Below are 26,190 nucleotides of genomic sequence, written 5' to 3'. Positions count from 1 at the left end.
TTTTCTTTAATTAAAAAAAAATTTTTTTTTACATTTATTTATTTTTAATAGAGACAGAGCACAAGTGGGGGAGGGGCAGAGAGAGAAGGAGACACAGAATCTGAAGCAGGCTCCAGGCTTCGAGCCGTCAGCACAGAGCCCGACGCGGGGCTCGAATTCACAAACCGCGAGATCATGACTTGAGCTGAAGTCGGACGCTTAACCGACTGAGCCACCCAGGTGCCCCTGGGCAGAAAACTTTTAATGTTGATATTTTGGAGAGGCATTGAGCCAAATGATTGCCAAGTACCTCCCACCCCTCCTCCAGCTCAGATCAGTGGGACTCCATCTTTCATCATTATCTTTTCCTCTGAGAACAGGCATAGCATAGGCGCATCAATATTTACTTCCAACTGAGCCTGTACTTCCCAGGTCACTACTGAGGGGGCTAGAAACTTCCCCAGCCTTGGGTTCTCAACCCCCATCTATCCAGTGAGAGAGAAAAAGCTAAGGGTCAGAAACATGGTGGTTAGCCTATAGGATGTGGAGGTGCCCAGGGACTCTGGCATCTCTTTGGAGACCAAGAGACAACAAAGATAAGGGGTATGGTCCTTGTCTGAGAAGCTTCAGTACCTCTTCTCTTGTCCCAGCCAGCGCCCCCTCGTGTACAACCAGGGTCATAACTCCCCAGCTAGGTTTCCTCATGTCCATGAGGAAATATCACCAAAGAGTGGCTATTTGGGCTCTGGAGTCAGGCTGGACTTGGCTCAGATCTCAGCCCTGCTGTGTGGAACAGCTGAAACCCCCATACCCTGCTGATGGCCCAACCACTTGACAATCTAGTTTGGAAGTGTTTTCTGACCTACCAGTACCACGTGACCCAGCAGTTCTGGTCTAGGAAGTTGTTAAAACCTGTCAAATGAAATCAAAAGCTCAGCTCTTGCTCCTTCCCAGTTGAGCGATCTTGGACAACTTCGCCTTCCTGAACCTCAGTTTGTTCATCCGGTGTAAAATGGGGATGTGGTCATGGAACCTCCGAATAGGTGTACAGGAAGGAGTCGATGAGAAAATGCATGTAATACCCTTAGCAGGGAGACTGGAACCCAGAAAGGCCTCTCAGTCATGGGACTGTTGGTGTTAAGTTTACACAGATCCAAAGGGACTGTGGCCACAGAGATCCTCTTTGCTGGTGTGTGGTGGTAGCTGGAAAGTTGTTTTGTCTACTGGGCACCCTAGGGTATTCACCGTTCACTCTGAATATTCTCGGAGCATCTTGCAGAAGTAAAGAAAACCCAGGCGCTGTCCAGTTCAGCACCTCTTGGGGGAGACAGGAGAAAACAGGCAACCACAACCTGTATGGTGGGTACAATGTGGAAGCCCAGGGAAGGACCTTCTGGCCAAGACTCGCCCGTGAGGGACTCAGCAGAGGCTTCTCAGAGGCTCTGAAAATGTTTGTGCACTCAGCTGCCCTCCAAGGATGTTTGCTCCACGGACCCTGGCGAGGCTGACTCTGGTACAGATAGACCAGTGCAGGAAGGTCCCTTAGAAAGCTTCTGTTCCAACTTCCTCATGTTGCAGCTAAGGAAACTGAGGCCCAGAGAGGAGAAAGGACTGAGTCAGTATAATTGGTAAAGTGGGATTTGAAATTTGACCTTGAAGCCTGTGTTGGTTCAGGTCCTCCAAGAAGCAGACCCAGACAGAATTAGACATGCAGCAGAGACTTAACGTGAGCGGAACCTGTGAAGGATGAACGGGAAGAGCAGGAAGAGGCAGGCAGAATATTCAGAAGCTGGTTGACCCCTGTGAATGGGGAGGGGAAAGAAGGAAGAGAGAGTCTTATATGCTGCAGTTCTTAGCATGTTCAGCCAGCTCAGTTGGGAGCCCCTGGGCTAAAGTTGACCATCAGAGGAGCCCCCCATCCCGCAGGAATAGGCCTACGTTGGCGCCCCCATGTGCCCGGGCCTGCTTGAGAGCTGCCCAAGAGAAGCATGGTCTTGGCACAAACATGACGGTGGATCTGGAGAGGTGGCCTCTGAAGCTGTTGGTCAGCTCTGGTCCCCACAGCAAGATCTGAAGGACACCCAAGCAGTGCATTCCCCTGACTGCCACAAAGCCCCAGTTCCTGTGAGCCCCACCTCCATGGTGTTCTGAGGGGAAAAGTGATCTGTTTCAATACAGCAGTAGGCTTTGATCTGAAAAGGGAAAGAATAAAGTATGTAAGCACAGAGACCATGAGCCAAGTACTTTTTTCTGTATCAGCATTGTGTTGAGCCCTTCAAATATGTGATTCCATTTAACTGTCATAGCCGCACTGTGTGGTGGGTAATTATCATCCCCCATTTTACAGAGGAAGAAACTGAGGCCCATAGAAGCCGTCACATCACACTGCTGGGACCTATGGGGTCAAAGCTGTTGAGTGGCTCTTCTAACCCCTCGGATGCATGGTGGTTTGGCGTTGGGGTCTGAGTCAAGATACTTAGATACCTGTGACAGAAAACTAAACTCAAGTGGACTTGGGCATTGAGCCGAAAAATTCTGGACAGTGGCTTCAGGCATGGCTGGATCCAGGGACTCAAATGATGGGGGCCTGAACTCTCCATCTCTTGGTTCTGCTTTCCTGACGACTCCATCGTCAGGCAGGCTTTTTCTTGCCATGGTTCCCTATGTTTCCAGACTTTTATCATCTCTGCTCCTACTCTCCTAGCAGAAAGGAGCATCCTTTTCCCAGTTTATTCTAACATAAATCCGACAACTGAGTCTCATTCATTCTGCTTGGGTCATGGGGCCATCCCTGAACCAATCACTGTGGCTGGAACAGTAGAATGTGCGGATCGGCCAGGCCTGGATCAGATGGCTATTCCTGGAATCCTGGCATAGAGGGTGGGTGGAGTCAGCCTCAGCCACATGGATGGGGGCAAGGGAAGTGTGTTCCTCAGAAAATTGGGGTACTGGGACCAGAAGAAGGCGAGGTAGATTTGGGGAAGTCTTGAATACAGATGTTGGGGACAGATGGGTCCTAGTGAAAAGGGTTAGCAAGGGTGTGGTCTTCTGGCCTCATGGGCCCTTACCCATGATGAAGTGAGCAGGCATCCTGTGGAACTAACCATCCCTCCCCTTCCAGCGTCTACTGGGACTATGCTATGACCATCCGCCTGGAGGAGATTGTATACCTGCACTGCCACCAGCAAGGTAGGGACTGTTGGGGGAGCGTGGGGTGGGGGTGTTCCTTCTGGCTCCCCTGCCTGCTCCCACCTCCTCATTACCTGTGCAACCTCAAACAAGTGATTTCACCTCTCTGAGACTCGGTTTCCCGATCTGTGAAATGGAATCACCACAGCACCTAGTCATAGCATTGTTGTAAAGATCAAATGACATAGGTTCAGGACTTAGCATCAAACCCACGGTGTTAGCTGCTGACACTTAATGGAGCCCTTGTGATGTGCCAAGCAGGGCTCTAAACAGGTTGGCACAAAGTCACACAGCCTGTAAGCTCCAGAGTTTGGACTCAAACCCGGAGCTCAAGGAAGGTACACTCAGAACAAGCAGAGGGCTATTCTGTTGTAGAAAGCAAGGGATCTGGACTCTACCAAGGCATGACACATTAATCTTATTTAAAACCTTTTTAGGGGCGCCTGGGTGGCGCAGTCGGTTAAGCGTCCGACTTCAGCCAGGTCACGATCTCGCGGTCCGTGAGTTCGAGCCCCGCGTCGGGCTCTGGGCTGGTGGCTCGGAGCCTGGAGCCTGTTTCCGATTCTGTGTCTCCCTCCCTCTCTGCCCCTCCCCCGTTCATGCTCTGTCTCTCTCTGTCCCAAAAATAAATAAAAACGTTGGGAAAAAAAAAAAAAAACCTTTTTAATGTTTATTTATTTTTTGAGGGATGGGTGCAGAGAGAGAGAAGAAGACACAGAATCCAAAGCAGGCTCCAGGCTCTGAGCTGTCAGCACAGAGCCTGATGCAGGGCTCGAAGTCATGAACCATGAGATCATGCCCTGAGCCAAAGTCGGACACTTAACCACCTGAGCCACCCAGCTGCCCCACATTAAGCTTATTCAATGAGACAGACCTGGGTTCAGATCCAGACTCTACTGTGCGACCCAGAGCAAGTCACGTACCCTCTCTGAGCCTTAGTTTCATCATTTGTAAAATAGGCAATAATAGATAGACCTCATAGGGCTATTTTGGGTATTCCAATAACACACTGCCTTTCATGTGCTGTGCTTATATACAGTAAGTGCTCAATACATGCTAGCAAGCCACTACTGCCCTGAGAAGGGGTAGGTCTGAAAGCCTCCATACAAAAATAGGTCAGGCTTATGCATAGAGGGTACTTGAGGGACATGGGGTGTTTCCCCTTGGTGGGTGATTTCAGGGGGGGCAACCACATTCTTCTGGACCATATCCCATAGTTCCCAGTCTGCAGCAGTGGCCGGTGGGATGGGAGGGGCTCTGGGGAGGTAAAAACTTCCCCTGACCTTCTGCCCAGGCCTTTCCCAGAGCCTTGGAGCAGGTCCACGGGTCTGGCTTGGCATGCCCAGGGCGATGTGTTTGCCGGGAGGACCCCCATCCCATGCCCCATAGTGACTTTCTGCCGGGTCTCCTCTGGCTGGGTCGCGGTGGCAGTGGACAGCGGTGGAACAGTGGTGTTGGTCAGCCAGGACGGGATCCAGAGGCCGCCGTTCCGCTTCCCCAAGGGGGGGCACCTCCTGCAGTTCCTCTCGTGCCTGGAAAATGGGCTGCTCCCTCACGGGCAGCTGGACCCTCCACTCTGGTCTCAGCGGGGGAAGGTGAGTGACCGTGGGGGCCCCAGGGAGGCTGGGATGGGGGTGGGGGTCAGCCGTGGGGAGTGGTCATTCTTTTTTTTTCTTTAATTTTTTTAATGTTTATTTATTTTTGAGAGAGAGTGTGAGCAAAGGAGGGACAGAGAGAGAGGGGGACAGGAGATCCAAAGCGGGCCCTGCGCGGACAGCAGCAAGCCTGATGTGGGGCTCAAACTCACCAACTGCAAGATCATGACCTGATCCAAAGTCAGATGGTCAACTGACTGAGCCACCCAGGCACCCCAGGGTGGTCGTTCTTGCCCATGACTCCTTACCTGGCTTTGTGGGCTCATGCACAGCCCACTGAGACCCTCAGGCCGTGCACAGACTGTGGGGACAGATGTATCCCAAGGGCTATGCATTGGGATTGTGCTTTCAGGGCAAAGTATTTCCCAAACTGCGCAAGCGAAGCCCTCAGGGTTCTGCCGAGTCCACGTCTTCGGACAAGGAAGATGACGAGGCCACAGATTACGTGTTCAGGATCATCTATCCCGGCATGCAGTCTGAATTCGGTAAGCTTCCCAGTCTCTGGGCCCCCGAGATCTAACCTGTTAGCTGAACATGAAAATAACTCCAGGTGTTTGGGGCTTGTGGACAGGTGGTCTGGGTTCTGGGGCCAGCGGGGGGGTGGGGGGGTGTGCAGGGACTTGAAACCAGGAAGTTAGTATCTCGGTTTCCCCCCAGTGAGAACCACGCACTACTGAGCTTAATAAAGGTGAACCTGGAGCAGGAATTACCACGGGGTAGTGAGTGGGCTCTGGAATCCTGGTTGAATTGGGGCAAGTCACTTCACCCTTCTGTGCCTTGGTCTCCTTATCTGTAAGATGGGGACGTTAACATAGCACCTGCATCATCGGGCCCTTGTGGGGACTAAATTAGAGAAGGCCCTTGGCACAGAACACGTCCATGCTAGCTGCTGTTATGTGGTTGTTGGTATTTTATTTCACTCTACTGTTGTCAGGATTCAGTGAGATAATGAGGTGATCAATGTAAAGTCCCTGGAATCAAGTCTCGCACACAGTAGGGCTTCAATACATGATGGTCAAAAACAGCAAAGGCGGGAAGCAAAGCACCAGGCCCTGGCACACGAGACGCTAATATATGTCTGCCACTTGGGACAGTGACTGCCGTGACATAGATGCTTGGTTCGTGGAGACTGTTACCATTAAGGTCATCTTTACCACGGAGGTGTTATTTGGATAAAATGAACTGATATTTGGAAAGTTCTCAGAGGCCTGGCTTTTATTTTATTTTATTTTATTTTATTTTATTTTATTTTATTTTATTTTATTAAAATTTTAATGTTTATTTATTTATTTAGAGAGAGAGAGAGAGAGAGAGAGGGAGGGAGAGGGAGAGAGAGGGAGCTGGGGAGGGGCAGAGAGGGAGAGAGAGAATCCCAACCAGGCTCTGAGCTCTCAATGCAGAGCCTGATGCAGGGCTCGAACTCAAGAACCGTGAAATCACCACCTGAGCTGAAACCAAGAGTCGGATGCTCAACCGACTGAGCCACCGAGGTGCCCCAGAGTCCCAGCATTTATTAAGCACCATGTGGATGTCTTGTTTCAGCAACTCAGTATTAAGCTGTAGGTGCTTTCTGTCAACCCCGTTTTATTTTACCCTTGGTGGTCCTGTTGTTCCATTTGATGGATAATGGCTCTGAGCCTACCTTTGCTATCATGCCAGGTCGCTTCACGCTCTGGCTTTTGTCCACCACTCAGTGGGATCTGGGGATGTGGGGCAGGCTTGGTGGTAATGTCTTATATTGCTCAGGTTGGTTTCTCATCTTCACCCATATATTCATTCCTTCATGGTCAGTTAGGACCAAAGCCTCGTGTTTCTGCATCACTAGGAGCCTGAGAGTGTCCTGAAGTGTTCATTACTACATCCATTCCTACCCCGGTTCGGGGTCTGGAGCCATCCCAGCCTGTCAGCGGTACCAGGCTCATACAGCACCCCCAAGAGCCGAATGATCAGAGGGGCCAGATGCCCCCTGTCTGCCTTCCCGGGAAGCCCTGTCTCTGCTCCCCAGAGAGGCTCATCCAACATATAGTTTGTAGGCTCTGCTGGGAGCCAGGCTGGGTGCCGGAGGTCTTACTTGCTTGGGAAGTGTCCATGTTAGCGTGTTGGGGCTCTCCGTGTGCCAGCAGGACAGACGCTGGCAGTGCCCACCCACACCCCTCCTTGCGGGCTCTCCTGTCGACTCCCATCCTAGTGTCTCTCTGCCTGAGGGTCCCTTCTGCCTGTGGGTGGGGGTGGGGTAGAGGTGTCCAGGAACCAGGATCCTCCCTGGAGCAGCCTTCAGCCAACGACTGGCAGGAATTAGTGTATAAACGCCCCAGCTCCCTCACCCCCCACCCCAGTAAGAAAGCTCTGACATGCGTGTCTGCATGTCTCCCAGAGCGCCCCCTGCCCCCCAGGAGATCAAGCACCAGTTGCCCATAGTGGTAACCTGAGCGGTAACCAGCCCTTTGCTCTGCCTTCTCGTGTCACTTCGCCTACCCATGCTTCTTGGAAACATCTCCCAGATAGACTCCCGGCACTTGAATTCTCATCTGCCCGTGAGGAAACCCCAGTGAACTCAGTTTATTTAGATCAAAGCTTCTCACTCATAGCGCTGCCGATGTTGTAGATGGAATAATTCTTGGGGGGGGGGGGTGTCATGTGCCTTGTAGGATGTTGAGTGCCATCCCTGGTCTCCCGCTACTAATGGCCAAGCAGCAAATCTGCCCCCTCCCCCACCACCAAGCTGTGACAACCGGAAATGTCCCCAGACGTTGCTGAGTGTCATCTGGGAGCAAAAGGGCTCTTGGATGAGTAAAGCACACATCACTGCATTCACCTCTCCGCCACTGCAGCATTGCCCTCTCCAGACCTCATTTCCTTGTCTGTAGAATGGGGAGACATTCTACAGACCCTCCCCACCCAGGGTCATATTCTGAGGAGTCAGTGTGATGATGTATCAGGCACCTAACGCAATGCTAATCCTCACCACGGCCCTCCTAGGCAGGTGCCACTGTCTTCACCATCGCCCACTTTTCAGAAGAGGAAGCTGAAGCACAGAAAGGTTAAGAAACTGGTCCAGAGCCACACAGCTAATCCTCGGCATGGTTGGGATTTGAACCCAGGTGTCCTGGCTCCAGAGCTTGTACCTCTCACAACCACTCCATGCAGATTGTTTTTGACCAGGATCGGTTGACACTGTGGTTTCACCCCCTTCATGCCCAAGCTCAGTCAGATTCAGCCCACGTGGAAATGGTGCCCCCTGCTTGGTTGATTTTCTCAGGGGCCTGAGCCCCAGAGCTATGGTTTTCACCTTTGAGGACAATGAAGTCCTTTCTGAAGAAGTGCCTAAATCAGAAATGGGCAGACTCCTTCCTGTGGTCCAAATTCGCCCAATGCCTGTTTTTGTAAATAAAGTTTTATTGGAACACGGTCACACGCATTCACAGACAGCATGTCCATGGCTGCTTTCACACCACAGCAGCAGAGTGAGATCATTGTAACCAAGACTGTAGGCCCACAATGCCAAAAATATTTACATGTCTGGCCCTCTATAGAAAAAGTTTGCAGATGCCTGCCTTCAATAATAAGGGAGAAGAGTTTTGCCCTGTGGGCAGGATGATGTGGCCATAGATGGTTCTAAACCCCCTTTCAGTGTCTTCTTGCCTCCGTCTTGTGGTCCTTGTGCACAGAGGAGGCAGAGACCAGTTCTGAAACATTGAGCCCGTTTCGGAGTCAGAAGAGGGCCTTTCCATTCTCCTGTGTTGCTGAGACTGTCTATGCCATCTGTGATGGCAGGCGTGAGCCACGCATGCCTCCCGAGCGCTTGAAATGCATCTAGTTCGGATGGAGCTGTGCCTTAAGTGTCAAATACACACTGCATTCTGAAGACTTACAACAACCAACAGAAATATAAAATATCTCCTCAGTAATTTTATATCGATTACACGTTAAAATGGTAACATTACAGATATACTGAGTAAACAGAAGTTATTGTTGAAATTGATTTCATCTGGTCCCCCCCCTTTAGTGCAGCTTCTAGAAACTTCTGAAGTAAGCATGTGGCTCAGGTTGGATTCCTGTTGAACAGAGCTGGTCTAGGGCAGGGTTTCTCAGCCTCGGCACTGTTGATATTTTGGGCTGAATAATTGTGTGTTTGGTGGGGTGGGGGTGGGGGGTCTGGTGCATTATCCCTGTCGTCTACCCACTAGATAGATGCCAGCAGCATCTAGCAAATTCCCAGGTCGTGACAACCAAAAATGTCTCCAGACATCGCCAGATGGCCTCAAGGTGCCAAAATTGCCCCAGTGGACAGCTGCTGGTCTAGAGCAAGGGTGGTGTCGGGGGAATGTCGGTTGAGAGACTATTGAATAGGATCTCGGGGTCTGACACCCTGGGTTGGAATCCCAGCCCCACCGTTTGTTAGCTGGACGGTCTTGGGCATGCTGCTTCCATGCTCCGTGACTCAGTTCCCGAATCTGCAAAAGGGGATAGTGGTAGTACTTGCACTCAGTAGGTGAAAGCTGTTGTTGGCGGAAAGAGAGGGGGACCTCAGTCAGAAAGGAATGTTACGCCAGTTACCACCCGCTGGGGCTGGGGCTCATTCTGAGCCTCAGTTTCCCCTTCTGCAGAATGGGAGAAGAGAGGCCTCCCTCACGGGGCGATTGAGGACGATAGGGCAATCCTGTGCCTGCACAGCAGCCAGCACATAGTAGGCACTTTATAAACACGGAGCCGTGTGGAGCAGGGCAGGGGAGAGGTTCAGCCCTGAGGAATTGGCTCTTTGCCTGTGTCAGTGTTCTGCCCACCGCGGACATTCCGTTTCACTGGTGCTTTCTGTTTTGTGTCTCAAGTTGCTCCCGACCGCTTGGGCAGCACTCCCCCAGTCTCCGTGAGCCTTGCCTGGACGGTGGTTCCTGCCGGCCGGTCGGTGCTAGTGGTGGCCAGGGGCAGTCAGTGGGCGCGAGCCAGATGGGATGCCACCTTCCCCATGCCGGGTCCGAAGCAGCAGCCCCCCAGTAACGTCTGGGCTACTCCCACCCTGGGGCTGGGTGCCAGCCACCTCTGCCATGTTGTCATTTGAGTCTTGGTCCCAACGAGGGAAGCGGGAGACAGACCGATGCCCTCACGCTGTCCAGCCTCCCCGGTGCGGGATGTCAGGGGTTCCGTGGTGAAGGGATCCATTGGTGATGCCTGTGGAGTGCGAGGGGCTGGGGTGCAGGCAGCCTTGCCACAGCTTGCTGAAATCGATCAGGGAAGCAGAGAACTGGGGACACTTTTCTAGAACATTTTACAGGGGCTCGCTGTGCTTTCTTGGCCAGCTCATCTGTGAGTCAGGTTGGGGAAGAGCTTTCTATGTGACATTGTGAAGACAGCTTTCTATACTGTCAGTGGGTAGGGCTGGGCCCTGTCGGCTACTAAGCGCTGATGACAAGTAGCGTGGGCTCGGCAACCATTCCCCTCTCCCCGACCTTGCAGCCCAAGGGAAGAGGCCAGGGATTACCGGTCATCCTTGAGGAGGCGTGGCTGGTGGGGTCGATGTGAACCCTTCTTAATCTCCTAGACAAACTAGGGCCCACAGGCCGGAGCCAGCCTCATTTTGTGCAGCCCATGAGCTAAGAATGGTTTCCACATATTTTTATTAATCGATAAAAATCAAAAGAGTAATATTTGTGACGTGAAAATGATCTGAAATTCAGGTTTCAATGTCCATAAATAAAGTTTTATTGGAACATACCCGGGCTCATGTCTTTGCATCTTGAGCATGGCTATTTTTGCATTCTGAAGGCAGAATTGAGTGGCTGTGATCACAGCCAAATGGTTCATAATCCCTAAAATGTTGGCTGCCTGGTCCTTGACGGAAAATGTTTACCGAGCCCTGTCCTTGAGAAAATAATATTTTTGCACCTGTCTGGAGCTGTCACGAAGCCAGGAAATTAACGACAGAAATTGTAACGCATGTGTCACTGTCGTGTTGGTCCTGCAGCCCCGCAGATGCCACGGTTTCCATGGAGCTGGGAAAGAAGGCAGTGAGGGAAAATCTAAGTGCTGTATCCTGGGAGCACTTGATCAGGACTCACCAGTATCCAAGTGTTAGGAGATCAGTCATGCTCTCTTGGTTCTCGAATGTGGCTGCTGTTATCAAAATTGTTTTTGATATACAGACTTAAGGGCTCTCTCTCTAGCAGGTTTTAAATCAGTAGATCGGGGTGGGACACTGGCATGTGGCTTTTCAGCAAGCGTGATGCTGGGTGGCGGTCGCCAGCCTGCTTGAGACCCGTTGATGGAACAGCTGTATGGCTCAGGCTGATGGACAGTGCAGACAACCTCATCAGCGGGGCCTCTGCTGGGTCCCTTGCCCTTGGGTGCCCTGCCTCATCTGTTGAGTTAGGCTCCCTTCTGCCTCCCCGCTAGAGATTCTCTCTCCCAGAGAGTCTACCCCAGGGGACTCAGGATCATCAGCCTTGCCCAGAAACCCCCAGCAGGCCCCTCTTCCTTCTTGTCAGTCTCCTATAAGGACAGCTGAATGACAACATGGTGAGGCTTGGCCTCCTGCTGTGGCACTGGGTCTATTTTCTTGGCTCTTGGCGTGTGCTCTCTCTCTCTCTCTGTCTCTCTTTCTATCCTCACTCTCCCCCCCACCCCGCCTTCTTCCTTTTTCTTCCTTTCTTTACTTCCCATCTGGTAAGGGCCCCAAATCTTGCTGGTGGCTTTCATTGGATCAGGTGGGCTCAAAGGCCATTATCTGGGTCAGATAATGATTGGGGTCGCTGTTTCTGGCTGTCACATTCAGAGTCTTTCCCTATCCCTGTGCTGGCCTAGGGGCGAGCTGCTTGCTTTGGGGTAAGGTTTCCATGACCCACATAGATTTAACTGGGGCTCTTGCCCCATCCCTTCTATCCACCACAGCCCCCCAGGACCTGATGGATGTCTCCGTGAGCAACCTACCACCCTTATGGCAGCCCAGCCCCCGGAAATCCTCCTGCTCATCCTGTTCACAGAGTGGCTCCGCTGATGGTGGCTCAACCAATGGCTGCAACCATGAGAGGTATGAGGGGCTTACGCCATGGGTCGAGGGAATGGAAAGATTTGCAGAAGATTTGTAGGCACCTGTTTGTTGCCCAGCGCTGAATTCAGAAGAGGGATGTAGGCTACGGAATCACTCAGGTCTGGGTCAGAGGCTAGCCTTGTGAAGTCCTAGCTAGCGGAGCTTCCTTACATGTATCGGTCAGGATAAACAAGGTTATGTTGCAGTAACAAACAGTCCTCCTATCTCAGTGGCTTCTTACAGCAAAGGCTTATTTATCATGCGTACTATGTGTCTGTCCTGGGTCAGCTCGGGGCTCTGCTTGCTGCCCATTAAAGGGCCCGGTGACACCAAATATTACTTAATGCCAAGCACACATGCCTCAGTTTGCTCCTCCACAGAATGGGGATACAAATGCCTGGTAACCTGAGCAAGTCTGCACCCGACCAACCTGAGGGTACAGTGAGGGTTATTTTCATGTTTAATGCCTCCCTGCGTGTAACTGGAGGACATTAACCATGCCTCCTTCCTGTCTCCCTGGGTTTTGCTGGGTGGCCCCCAGGAGGTCCTGAGAAAAATATGCAACTATTCCTCCATCCTGTTCTCTGCAAGCATGCACAATACTCCCTTCAGCAGTCCTCGATTTCCCCAACACTGCTGGGGCCTTACTCCCCTCTCCTCTTGCAGCCAAAACAGCCCCCAAAACCCCCCCATGCAAGGAGGAGCTCTGAGGCATCACCTCTGCAATCAGCCAGACTCTGGATCGCAGTTTGGCTCAGTTTAGTTCAGCTGGGCCACTTGAGAAGTCAGAACTCTTGGTGCAAGTCACTGAAAAACCACTTCAGACTAGTTCAAATACGAAAGGAAATCGCAACAGGATGGAGAAGTCCAGAGGCATGGTGACTTCAGGCATGGTTGGCTCCAGATGCTCAAAACAGAAATCTCTCTGTTTCTTCAACTGTTGCCTCTGGTGGTTTCATTCTCAGGCAGGCCTTTCCCATGGAGTGGCAAGAATGGATCCCAGCAGCCACTGTCCTATATCCCTCTGGCTTAGGAGCTTGAACAGAGAAAAATGGGTCTGTTTCCCTGTAGTTCCAACAAAAGTCTCAGGGCTCATTCTCATTGGCTCAGGTTGGATCACGTGACCACCTCTTATTCAAGGACTGTGATTCCAACCTGAGTCAGGTACTGGGTAGAATCAGCCTCATCCAAACCGCAGGTCCAGAGTGTTGGGGAGGCAGTGACCCCAAAGACTAGGGGAAGTGGCAATGATGCTGTATGGGTAGAAATAATAGTTCCCCCGCCTCCAGTCCCCTTAACTGACTGGTTTTAATCTGCTCCCTACAGGCAACAAGCTGTACTTCCCCAGGGAATCTGGGCTCTGTGTGGTCTTTCCTAAGTGTCGTCTTTTCCTCCACCTGCAGGGCTCCCCTGAAGCTCCTCTGTGACAATATGAAGTACCAGATCCTTTCCAGAGCCTTCTATGGATGTGCGTATTGGCTTTACTTGCCATTGTGGTCTCTGGGGGCATTTATCAAATGCCTGTTGTATGTCAGCAGTGTGAGGGGAAGGTGCCTGGCTCTGGCACACGAACCTCTGCTCCCCTGTTTCCCGAATGTGTCTGTTTTTAGTGTAGTTACATGCACTTCTCTGAGCCTCATCTATAGATTGAGGATAAATTGTGTCTGTAGGTGCTGAGGGGGGACAGCAAACAACGGGGCTTCTCAGTGGCAGGGGTCTGGTTAGTCACCATCGCATCCCCAGTGCCCACCTTAGAGGGCTTGTTTTCAGGATTAAATGAGAAGCATGTATAGAGCCCCTAACACCTAGCAGGACACGTCCTAGGTGCTCAATAAGAGTCGGTTCCCCTCACCTGTGGGCAGAAGAGTCAGGTGGTCTGATCCCTTTCCACGGAGTTAAAAATGAAAATTTAAATACAGGCATTCCGATGGTTTCTGTTTAACAAATGAGGAAACTAAGGCACAGGGAGGCAAGGTAACTTGTCCAAGGTCACACTGCTAATACATGACACAGCCAGAGCTCAAGCCTAACCCACTGACCACAAAGCCTGATTTTTTTTTTTGTTTTTCATTCTGCTGTGATTCTTAGCACATTTTATTTCCCCAGCCTCCCAGCCTAGATGGGGGAGATAAAACACGTATTTTCAGGGATTCCAGAAAAGTGTTACTATGTCCTGCATGGCCTGCGGAGTAGCAGCTCAGGCCATGTCCCCCCGCGCCTGGAGAGGCAGGGAGAGCGTGAGCTCTCAGGATCAAGGTTTTTGCCTGTTCTGTTATCACCATCCCCAGTGCCTGATGCAGGGCCTGGCTGGGAGCCAGGGGAGCGTGGACACATGTTTATGGAACCCAAATGGAAAAGCTTCCTGGAGAAAGGGTCGAGGGTCAAGATGGATCTTGAACAATGTTGTCGCGTGCCATGGCTCATCCCTGATGGTGGTTGAGAGCCCAAGTTCTGGCGCTGGGCAGCTGGGGTTCAGATTCCATCTCTGCACTTCCCGGTGATGTGACCTGGGCAGGTGACACGAGCAGTCTGTGCCTCAGTTTCTTTATCTGTAAGATGGAGAAGATAGGAGTACCTGCCTCATACTGTTGTTGTGAGAATTTAATGAGTTGCATTATGGGAGCTCTGGCAGCTCCCTGGCACGTAGTGTATGCGTGTGTCAGTGTTAGCCATCTCCTCCTCCCCTTTCTCCCCCTCCCCCCTGCCCCTCCTTCCCCTCCCCCTCCTCCCCTTCCCCCCCTCCTCCCCTCATTTCTCCCCTCCCTCCCCTCCCTCTCCTCCTCCCCCTCTTTCTCCTCCTTTTCCCCTCCCTCTCCTCCTCCCCCTCCTCCTCCTTCCTCCCCTCCCTCTCCTCCTCCCCTTCCTCCTCCCTCTCCTCCCCCCCCTCCTGCCTCTCTTCACCCTCCTCCCCCTCCTTCCCCTCTTTCTAATCCTTCTCCTCCTCCTCCTTCTCCTCCTCATTGCTGGGAGGGGCGAGTCCTCAGGCTCCAGAAAGCCCAGGGTCCTCTCCAGGAGTTGATAGGGGACAGCCAAAGGGAGGGGGCATGGTCAGAGCAAACACAAGCTGTCATTTGCTGAGTGCCTCCTGTGTACCAGGCACTGTGCCCTCCAGGTGCCCAGGGTGGAGTGGACGAAGGGTGGCAGGTTGGCAGGCATTCGGTGAGAGTGCGGGGCCATCTTTGAAAGCAAACCAGGTGCATCTCCCAGGGCCTTCTTTATCTAGCTGCACTGTGAACAAGAGCTGCCCACCTCTGCCATTCTCTTTCTCTCTTGCTACGGATCGGAGGCACCCAGAGGCCTGGAGAGCATGTGGAGTCCCTGCCTCCTTCCTGCCTGCCCCTTGTCTGCCTCCTGCCCATGGATTAAATGCCTTGGCTTCCGAGTAGAGGAGGTAATGGCACCCTGGCCTGGGCTGAGAAAGGTGACCGACTTCCCTAGGCTCACAGAACTATTAAGCAGTCAAGCCAGCAAGTGACTTCACCCCTCCGAGCCTCGCCTTCCTCATCTGGAAGAGAAGGATGATGGGACTTTCTGCGTCATGAGGGTTTACTAGGATTGCAGGGTGGGGCAGCGCTTTGAGATCCATGAGACCAGGCAAGGCAAGCTGGATGGTGGATGATGGCACTTTCCCTCCCTCCTTCCCTCGCCAGGGCTTGCCTACTGCAGACACCTGTCCACTGTGAGGACCCACCTGTCAGCCCTGGTCAATCACATGATCGTGTCTCCAGACTTGCCCTGTGATGCCGGACATGGGCTGACGGCCAGGATCTGGGAGCAGTACCTTCAGGACAGCACAGTAAGGCTTGGCCTGGCTCTGCCTGCAGTGGGGCAGAGCCCTTGGGGGGACCATCTTGTCATCTGAGCAATGAACCCACCTGCTTGTGGGGACTCAAGGCGGCTGTGACACCTTAGGGGTGGTCTGCGTACCCCACCTGAAGGCCCCGCCCTTCTTGAGAGTGCTAAAACCCACGGCCCCCTTCTGCCCATGGGTGTGAGGATCCAGGAGGCTGGAGTATGCGCGTCCTCTCCTGGAAGGAGTAAAGAATCTGTCACCAAGGATTTATTAAGCATCACATGTATGCACAGTGCTGCACGAGGTGCAGTAAGTCTCTTCCGCAGGAAGGTTGAAACTACTTAGCTACTTAGGAGGATGGTAGCTAAGTCAGAGGAGGCAGCTGGGCCCAGAAAACCGCCCCCCAGCGTGCAGAACCTTCCACTTGGCCTCACGACCTGAGAATCCTCCCATCAGATATTTCACCTGGAAACGCATCTCTAAGGTTTTCTTACTAGAAGGCAATCATCCCTGCAAGGAAGATGTTTATGTGTGAAAAAAGTTTCACAGTCAAATAGCTTGGGAAACGAGAGGGGTCAGCTTTTCTATATCCTGCAGAACTTCCCAGAACCTTGGCTAGGCTGATAGGCTTATGGCTCTCAAGAAACTGGGTGGGGGGGAGGGGGAGGGGGGAGAGCATATGGAACAGTTTCTAAATGTTCCTAAATGAACTGTGAGATCATGACCTGAGCCAAAACCAAGAGTCGGACACTTCACTGACTGAGCCACCCTGTTGCCCCTGTAATTCTTATTTTTTTAAAAATGAGGTAACAAAAAAAAATGAGGTGACATTGAGTTTGTATTTTAAGCAACAGCTTCATTTTATAGCAAAGATGTCTTTCAGATCTCTAGGTGAAATGTTGAACGTTAGAACCTTCGCACGTAGTTGATGAGTAGACCATACTTTATTCAGATCTTCCCCTAGTGATAGACAGCTGGGCTCTTTCTCTTTTTATTTTTTTAAATTTTTTTTTAAACGTTTATTCATTCTTGAGAGAGTGTGAGCAGGGGAAGGGCAGAGAGAGAGAGGGAAACACAGAATCTGAAGCACGCTCTGAGCTGTCAGCACAGAGCCCGATGTGGGGCTCAAACCCACGAACCGCGAGATCATGACCTGAGCTAAAGTCGGACGTTTAACTGACTGAGCCACTCAGGCACCCCTGGGCTCTTTCTCTTTTTAAAAATTATTTCAAATAGGGCTTCAGTCGACATCTTTATAAGCACGTATAATTCTGACTAGTGCTTTTATTTCGAGAGTAGATTTCTAGAAATAAAATTGATATGCATTTAAAATTTAAATAGATGTGCCAGTTTACTTTCCCAAAAAGTCCTAGTGCTCATAATCCCGGCTGGCCTGGGAGAGTGCACATTTCCTGAGGAATTCAAAAGATTTGTAGACTTCTGGGCTCCACTCCAGCTTTACTGATTTAGCATCCCTGGGAGTGGAGCCCAAGAATTTCTGTTTTTTGAAAGTTCCCCAAATGCTTCTAGTGATCTCCCCAGTTTGGGAGGTGCCAGTCTAAGGACAAGTTGGTTGAAAAGATGGATTAGTCAAAAGTGAGTATTTTTTGTCTAACACTTTTGCAACAGTTTCGCAAACTGGCCATGTTTTTACCCTTCTTGGTTGCATTATTGCATTCGGGTGGACTGAGCTGCAGTAACCAATACAGTAACTACTTCAGTTGCTTGACATCATGGGGTGTATTTCTTGCTCACTCTTCAGTCCTCAGTGGGCGTTCCTGGTGGGTGGGCATCTGTCCTCCCTCCAGGGGCTCAAGAGTCTTTCATTCTTGTGGCCCCACCATCCTCCCGGGGGCCTCATAGTCATCTGCCTCCAGGCAGCGGAGCAGAAATACATAGTCTGAAGGGAATACACCTGCTTCTTCAAAGCTCTGGCCTGGAAATGGCTTGTATCACATCCTATCACATCCCATTGGCCAGAACCTAGTCACATGGCCACATCCAACTGCAAAGGAGGCTGGGAAATGGAGTCCAGCTGTGGGCCCCAGGACCCGAGCAGGTGGATTTTCAATGAAGCATTTACAGCCTCAGCCACAAATAGTTGTCTGATCTTTAAACTGCTTTGACAAGGCTGTCGGCAGAACGTGAATTAAAATTTCCAACAGAGACAAAAGAGTGGCTGGTTTTGCCATTGTGGTGAGGTACATCTAAGACTAGCATTAAGATGGGAAATCTGTGGAGCACTTGTCTGGCTCGGTTGGTAGAGCATGGGGCTCTTGATCTCAAGGTCGTGAGCTTAAGCCCCATGCTGGGTGTAGAGCCTACTTAAAAATGTGAAATATGCTTCTAATTTTAGAATGTACAGTAAAGAGGTGGGAGGAAACTGGACCTTGCTGCCCTTCAGAGTGGCTTTTCAAAAAGCAGTCATTGGCGTTTTACACACACACACACACACACACACACACACACACACACACACACAGATGGGACCTGCTGGTCCCCTCAGTGTGACTAATTACAACTGCAAAGCCTTTGCTTGAATATGAGTTTTAAAAAGAGGGCAAACCTATTTGACAATACAGCAAACAGTTGTTAAAGTTATCCTCGCGTGCACAGAAGTTACTAGTGCGTGAAGAACCAGCTGGAAATGTTCATTTTGGATTGATTTGCTTTTAAACAATTTTCTCTGAGCTGAGTCAAGGTTAATAACTTTGAGATGGTATGGCCAAATAAACACAATGCACGAAATTGACTAAAAGCTAAGTACAAATGTTAACTCATTGTATACTGGCCTTTTTTTTTTTTTTTTTTTGTAAAAATGGGCTCACACTAGATATATTCTCCACCTTGTTTTTTTCCACTTAACAATATACATCGAACATCTTTTTGTTGAAGTTCTCATGGATGCACCTTCCGCCCTTTTTACTCTCTGTTGGTATTCCTGTGTAGGGATGCCCCGTTCCCCACCCCCCCCACCCCCGTCGGCAGGCAGTTGGGGGATTTCCAGGGTTTTGCTTTCTCGTATGATGCCATGATGGATATCCCAGAACATACGGCTTTGTTTGTTCACACCATGATCTCTAAGGACCAGGTCTGAGAAGTGGGACTGTCAAGTCACAGAGCCCACCTTTCCTGTTGACCAGACCCTTTATTTCCTCCCACCTACCACAGAGTTACGAGGAACAGGAGCTTCTACGCCTCATCTACTATGGAGGCATCCAGCCGGAGATCCGCAAGGCCGTGTGGCCCTTCCTCCTGGGCCACTACCAGTTCGGGATGACAGAAACAGAAAGGAAGGAGGTTGGTTACACCTGATGGGCAGTGGGGTCTTTGGCAAGAAAAGGAGCTGGGTACTGTGGGGATGGAGGTGCTCTGGTTCCACGTTGGACCAAGATGGCACAGGGGAACATGGGGGACCCAGGAAGCTCCAGGGCAATGGTGCCTGGTAGAAATACAACACAAGCCACAGATGCCATTGTGTAAAATAAACTTTATTTTGAGAGAATTATAGATTCACGTACAGCTATAAGAAATAATACGGAAGGATTTATCTGATTTCTCCCAACGGTAGCATCTTACAAAACTATAATATCACAACCGGGGCATTGACATTTGTCTGTGTGTGTGTGTGTGTGTGTGTGTGTGTGTGTGTGTAGCTCTCCACATTTTATCACATGAGTAAGTTTGTGTATCACTCTCATTGTCAACAAACTGAACATTTCTGATGTTACCAGGGTCCTCCTGTTGCCCTTTTGTGGCCACAGCCTCTCCGTTCTCCCTGCCCGCCTAATAACACCTGACAACATTACCAGAACGTTCTTCGTTCCTGTAGTTTTGTCATTTCCAGAACATATATACATGGAATCCTATAGTATATGGTATATAACGTTTTGGGATGAACTTTTTCACTCAGCACAATCCTCTGGCAATCTATCCTTTTCATGGCCAAGTGTTCTATGGTGTTCCATGGTATGGATGTTTGACGATCCACCTGTTGATGGATAGGTGGGTCGTTTCCCGGTTTGAGCTTTACAAATAAAGCTGCCGTGAATGTTCATGTTTTCCCTTGAGCATAAGGTGTCATTAAACGTTCAAGATGACAGTTGCTGGGGCACATGGCGTGCTTGTTCAGTTTTGTAAGAGACTGCCAAGCTTCTGCAGTGGCTGCACCATTTTATATTCCCACCAGCAGTATATGAGCGACCCACGCCTGCATCCTCACCGAGGTTTGGTCCTGTCACTATTTTTTATGTCGGCCACTCAGGCAAGGGGTAAATGATGCGTCATTGTGATTTTAGTTTGCATCTCCCAAATGACTGGTGATACTGCACGTTTTTGCATTGTATGCTTATCGCCATCTGCGTATCTTTGATGAAATGTCCGTTCGTGTCTTTTTTCTAACTGAATCGTTTGGGTTTTTACTGTTGCACTTGGGAGCTCTTCATATGTTCTTGATACTTATTCCTTGCTGGGTGAATGGTTTGCAAATATTTTCTCCCCAGTCTGTCTTGTCTTTTCACCCTCTTTTGATTTTAGTAATGTTTTTAAGTTTATTTATTTATTTTTGGGAGAGAGAAAGAGAGCAAGCGAGCAAGGGGCAGAGAGAGGGAGAGAGAGAATCCCAAGCAGGCCTCACGCCATCAGCACAGAGCCCGGCATGGGGCTCGAACCCACGAACCGTGAGATCATGCCCTGAGCCGAAGTCAGACGCTTAACTGACTGAGCCACCCAGGTGCCCCTTGTCTTTCATCCTCCTAATGAGATCTTGTACAGAACAAATGTTGAAATTTTTGATGAGGTTCAGTTTATCAGTTTTTCCTCATATACATTGTGCTTTTGGTGTCAGGTTGAAGAACTTTATGTTTAGCCCTAGATCCCAGAGATTTTCTCCTATGTTTCTTTTCTCAAAGTTTTATCAAGTTCTGCAGTTGTACATTTTAAATTTAGGTCTGTGATCCGTGTTGAGCTCATTTTTGTATCCAGTGAGTGGTTTAGGTCAAGATTCATTTTTTGGCCTATGATGTCTGGTTGCTCCAGCACGGTTTGGTGGAAAGGCTGGCCTTCCTCTCTTGACTGGCTTTTGCGCCCTTGTCAGCACTCAGGTGGGCATATTAGCGTGGATTCTCCATTCCATTCCGTTCATCTAATACCACCCTGTAATGAGAAATCTTTAGCTGATACCACACTGTCTTGATGACTGGAGCCCGTGTGTTAATTTTAAGCGTTTAGTTAATGTTATGGGACACCTGGGTGGCTCAGTCGGTTGAGGGTCTGACTTTGGCCGGGGTCATGATCTCGCAGTTCGTGGGTTTGAGCCCCGCTTTGAGCCCCGCGTTGGGCTCTTTGCTGACAGCTCAGAGCCTAGAGCCTGCTTCCGATCCTGTCTCCCTCTCTCTGACCCTCCCCTACTTGTGCTCTCTCTCTCAAAAATAAATACACATTAAACAAGTAAATATAAACAAACGTTTAGTTAGTGTTTTAATAGTCCCATTTTAAAAAATAGAAGGAAACAGATGCCTTGAATTGTTCTTAAACATCATTCCCAGTTCACAAGAAGTTGCAAAAACTGTAATAAAGAGGTCCTGTTGTACCCATTGCTCAGTTTTCCACAATGGAAACACCTCCTAGAGCAGTAGCACATTATCACAACCAGGACGTTAGCATCAGCACAATATCACTAGCTACACCACAGACCTCTTTAGGATTTTAGTCACTTCTGCATTGGCTCGCGTGCATGCATACACGTGTGTGTGTGTGGGTGTGGGTGTGTGTGGATGTGGGTGTGTGTGTGCGTGTGGGTCCACATCACTTCCTTAAGATGAAATTAATTTTAATGATATATTTTATTTAACCCAACATATCCAGTACGTTACCATTTCACTGTGTAATCAATATAAAAAGTATTGCGACATTCTACTTCTTTTATTCATACTCCGTTTTCAATACCTGGTGGCATTTTACATTCCTTATCCATTTCCCACCTGTGCTATTATTTACTAAATATTTGTCAGTAAATTGACTCACTGCAAAATGTATGTAACTTATTTAAAAAGGTATTTCATATCCCTGCCATTAATGGAAGACTGACATGACTTGGCATAACAGAAGGAAAGCTATAAAAATAAATAGAATACGACCAAATGATATAACTCCGTTCCATGTAGATACTGTAGCCTGCCTGAGGCCTGCTCTCCTTGTTAAAAGAGGGGATTATGAAGTGTTACTGGAGGTGTTCAAGGCACGGTAGCACCAGACTGGCCTTCCTCGTAATCCGGAAAGTACAGGGGGAACTGAAAATGGAAATCACACTGTGATTCCAGATGATAAGACCCTGTGCCAGTGAACTGTCTAAAATCATCTCAGGACCAGCACGAGGCCCTCCCATGCTTCACCCCCTGTCTCGTGGGCTCCTGGCAAACAGGAACAGAGTTCCGGGTGCCAGGTCCTGTGCTTGGGACCGGGGACCCAGAGGTGCGTTAGATGAGTTCCTTGCCAGTGTAGTGGGGGTTTGTGCAGAGTCAGATGTAGGCAAACCCCAGGGTTGTAAGAGCATACCAGGGCCACCTATGCCATGCAGAAGGCTACCTGCTTGCTTTCCAGGCAAGGGCGGTGAGGAAGGGCCTCTCAGAAGAGGGGCCAGCAAGAGCAAAGCCCTAGAGGTAGAGGAGACATGTGTATGATGCAGTGTGTGTGTGTGTGTGTGTGTGTGTGTGTGTGTGTGTGTGTGTCTGTGAGGGTTTGTGGGGAGAAGGGTGGCAAGTGCATGGTGGACGTGGTGGCTGGAACAGGATAGTGAGGTGGGGGCAACAGTGAGAGGTGGGGCCGGGGAGGAAACAAAGAGGAGTCTGCTGAGGGGTAAATGCAAAGGAGGGGCCAGGCTGGGACAAACAGGCACCTGGAAGGAGCCCACTGGGGTCCTCCTGGTTCAGGGTCATGGGAACCTCGCCTAGGAAGGCAGTGGAAATAGGAAGGTATGCTTGGATGAGTCTTCTGGAGGTAGGTCAGTGGGAGGAAGGGCAGGAATTTGGGCAGGGTGGACCCCGAGCCTCTCTCCGGAAGCCCTGGAAAGCTTAAGGATTCCCTGTCCCCCCAGCCAGGAGGCAGGCTCCCTGCCCTCTCTCTTCCCCTTCCTGCCTCTCCACACCCTTACTCAGATCAGCTTGTCCACGCCCATTTGTGCCCAGAGTTCTGGTGGTTTCAGAACCTCAGTTACTCGGGCTGTGTAACAGAAACAACGCAAGTTGCCCTTCTGTCTGCTGAAATCCCACAAGGAAAATGCTTGAAACCTGTAGCCCTTTTCTAAGGCCATTGCTGGAGTCAAGGGAGAGGTCAGTTCTCTTCATCTTTGTATCCTCTGCACCTGGCCCTGTGTTGGGCACATGGGAGGCACTCAGTAAATGTGTAGGGTGTGTGGATAGATGGATGGCGTGAAGCGTCTTGCTCATCTTGTATCCCATTATGTCTGGCTTGGTACCCAGCACAGAGTAGGTGCTTCCCAAATCGAAAGGATAAGTGAATGAATGAATGAAGAAGAAGGGAAGGAAGAATAATAAGAAAGAAACAGTCTTCTCACTTCAGCTGTCTCCAGGGTTTAGTACACTGCTTGGCAGAGGAGAAGCTCAGCAAGTATTTGAATGTGTATAGGAAGAGAGGGAGGAAAGAAGGAAGGAAGGTAGGCAGGCAGGAGGAAGGGAAGGAAGGAGAGAAGGGAGGGAGGGAGGGAGGGAGGAAGATAGGAAGGAAGGAAGGGGGAGGGAGGAAGAGGGAAGGAAGGAAGGGAGGGGAGGAAGGTAAGAAAGGAAGGAGGGAGGGAGGGAGAAGAGGAAGAGAACATTGAAAGAAGTAGCTTTGTGCACGTTTGTGTATCCCCAGAGCCTAGCCAGGGCCCTGCACATGGTAGGTGTTCGGTCAATGTCTGTTGGACGTCCATGAATGATGAATGGGTGTCTCCAGTGCTCAAGGTCCCAGGTCAGAGCTGGCAGTCTCTTCTGGGTTGGGCCGGCTCTCCCCAGGGGTGACCTTGCATCTGCCCTGGCAGGTGGACGAGCAGATTCACGCGTGCTACGCACAGACCATGGCTGAATGGCTGGGCTGTGAGGCCATCGTGCGGCAGAGGGAGCGGGAATCCCACGCAGCTGCCGTGGCTAAATGCTCATCAGGGGCCAGCCTGGACAGCCACCTGCACCGGCTGATGCACCGGGACTCCACCATCAGCAATGAGGTGACAGGCGGGACGCATCTGGGAGCACAGGGCGGGAAATAGAGGCCAGGATCTGCTCCATTTAGCTGCTGTAGGAATGGTGAAGGCTGGGTATCTGGAGCTTTGGACGGAGTCTCACCCCTAGCGTTTGGGTGGAAGGTTACTGTGGAGTTTGATAGACCTGCATTTGAGTCTAGCCTCACCATTTCCTAGCTCTGGGGCCTCAAGCAAGCACCCTTATTTCTGGGCCTCAGTTTCTTCATCTATAAAAAGGGCGCGACCATTTGGATAGGGGAGGTTTGTGTGCAGCTCAAATGAGGTAGTGCATACGAAGCGCCTAGCACAGTGCTAGGCTCCCATTTTTTCAGCCAGTGCTCACTGAGTACCTACTACGTGCCAACAACGGTCAGGAATGTCCTGGAATGCCAGGAGCACTCCAGCGACCAGGTCAGACATACCCGCCCTCTCAGAACCTCCAGTTTAGCCGCCCAAAGGAGAAGCCAAGAAGAAAATTAATTCTCTTCCCCAGGGCTTCTACACTCATCCATTGCCAACAATAATACTGCCTAGGGTAGCAAGCAACCACCAGAAGTCGGTGACTCCTAACATTAACGCCCTTCGTGTGTACTCCTGAGTCTGGCTCAGCTGAGCAGTTCTGCCCTGAGCGGGCCTGGCTGGGCTCACTCTTGAGCCTGCTGTCCGTGCCTGGTCCGCTAAAAGGCTCGTTCATCTTTGCTGGGCTCTCTCACATGTCTGAGGCGACCGGGCTCTGCTCCACACGTCCCATCCTCCAGCAGGCTGACCTGGGCACGTTCACATAGTGAACGTAGATCATAAAGAGACGAAGTGGAAATACACAGTACTTGTTAAACCTCTGCCCTGGTAAGGTTGCTAACTAACATCCCGGTGGCCGAAGCAGGGCCCGTGGCCAAGCCTAGCATCCGAGTAGGCGGGAACTAGGAGCTATAAGGCAAAAGCATGTATACAGAGGGGAATAAAAAAAACAAAAACAAAAAAATCAGGCCATTAGTACCACGAGCTCTGAGTTGATCTTAAATATTTGTCCAGAGGTCTAGAGGACAGGGCAGTTAAAGGTGGGTTTTTCTGATTGCAAGAGTAGGGGGAGGGGGTCCAGTGGCTGCTGTGGCCCCTGAGGAGACGCCAGGGAGCAGAGGGCGCCCCCCTCCCTATTCTTGTGGTACAGATAGGAAGCTGAGGCCCTGACAGGGGACTTGCCCAAGTCAGGAACAGAGATGAGGCCACACTTACAGAATCCCTGCCTGAACTGAGTGTAGGGCCCCAGAGCCGGGATGCAGCCTCACGCACACCTTCAATCTCTCTGTCTCTGTCTCTCTTGGCCCCTTTTTCTATCAGTCCTCCCAGAGCTGCAGTTCAGGCCGCCAGCACGTCCGCCTGCAGAGTGACTCCAGCAGCAGCACACAGGTGACCCTCGGGGAGGTGCCCCCCCTCCCCCATCCCCCCCCTTCAACTTGGAGTAAAGGGATTGGATGTCCATCATCTACAGGTCACTTGTTTTATGCTAGCATTAAAAATGGAGTTTTGGAGGCTCAGTCGGTTGATCGTCCGACTTCGGCCTCAGGTCACGATCTCGCCGTCTGTGAGTTTGAGCCCCGCGTCACGCTCTGTGCTGACAGCTCAGAGCCTGGAGCCTGCTTCAGATTCTGCGTCTCCCTCTGTCTGTCCCTCCCCTCCTCGCACTCTCTCTCTCTCTCTCAAAAATAAATAAACATTAAAAAAATAAAAACTTTTAAATTAAAAAAAAGGAGTTTTTAGTTACACAGGTAATATGTGAATCTCTTCCTCCTATAAAAAATTAAAATATTGCAGAGAGAGCTAAATTTGGCTTTGACCCTTCCTAACCCCCACTTGCCCTCCCTGGAAATGTCATCATTTCGCTGTGTATCCTTCCAGACCGTCTGTTTGCCTTTACATGCACACAAGTATGTACACAGTATGAAGACAATACATTGCACTGTTTGGTAATTTTTGGAAAATCCTACATAAATTCTATTATACATGTTGTTGCACAGCTTTCCATTTTATTCCATGAAATGTTAACTCATCCCACTCAATATTAAATAAAAAGCAAAGCACAAAAAACATGCACACTGTGACACCTTTGGCATTAAAACAGGAAATGTTAATATATCTGTTTTCAAAAACAACGGATGAAAAAGCCAGAAATGAATCAGAATTATTACCTACAGGAGACAGGGGAGGACACCGGGAAAGAAGCCACACTTCCCTGAATATCCCTTGTTTCCTAATTCTGACTTTGGAGTTAGGCAAATTTTGTATTGACATAATTTAAAACAATTGAACCAAGAAA

The 26,190-nt window shown here is 50.3% G+C and overlaps 1 protein-coding gene across 10 annotated transcripts in view; it reads left to right on the top strand.

The window, feature by feature from the left end:
• The window catches only part of SGSM1 (small G protein signaling modulator 1), a 96,156-nt gene that overhangs the window by 48,261 nt on the left and 21,705 nt on the right, over positions 1–26,190 (top strand). For 7 of the 10 annotated variants that reach the window (XR_015242389.1, XR_015242390.1, XM_086682209.1 and 4 more), the window contains 10 exons: positions 3,101–3,168; positions 4,600–4,763; positions 5,176–5,308; positions 9,653–9,817; positions 11,709–11,847; positions 13,251–13,315; positions 15,498–15,643; positions 18,812–18,940; positions 23,679–23,861; positions 25,215–25,283. Coding sequence is in view for 8 of the 10 variants with exons in the window: in XM_086682209.1 (XP_086538335.1) it covers positions 3,101–3,168; positions 4,600–4,763; positions 5,176–5,308; positions 9,653–9,817; positions 11,709–11,847; positions 13,251–13,315; positions 15,498–15,643; positions 18,812–18,940; positions 23,679–23,861; positions 25,215–25,283 (1,261 nt within the window). In the remaining 2 variants the exon portion in view is untranslated. The remainder of the gene's footprint in view (positions 1–3,100; positions 3,169–4,599; positions 4,764–5,175; positions 5,309–9,652; positions 9,818–11,708; positions 11,848–13,250; positions 13,316–15,497; positions 15,644–18,811; positions 18,941–23,678; positions 23,862–25,214; positions 25,284–26,190) is intronic. The other 3 variants (XM_086682210.1, XM_086682212.1, XM_086682214.1) reach the window with 3 other exon arrangements.

The sequence above is a fragment of the Puma concolor genome, chromosome D3 (assembly GCF_028749965.1).
Source record: "Puma concolor isolate L17-30 chromosome D3, mPumCon1.1.hap2, whole genome shotgun sequence".
NCBI lineage: Eukaryota > Metazoa > Chordata > Mammalia > Carnivora > Felidae > Puma > Puma concolor.
The sequence above is the reverse complement of the archived record's forward strand: the minus strand, read 5'-3'. Positions and strand labels throughout refer to the sequence as shown.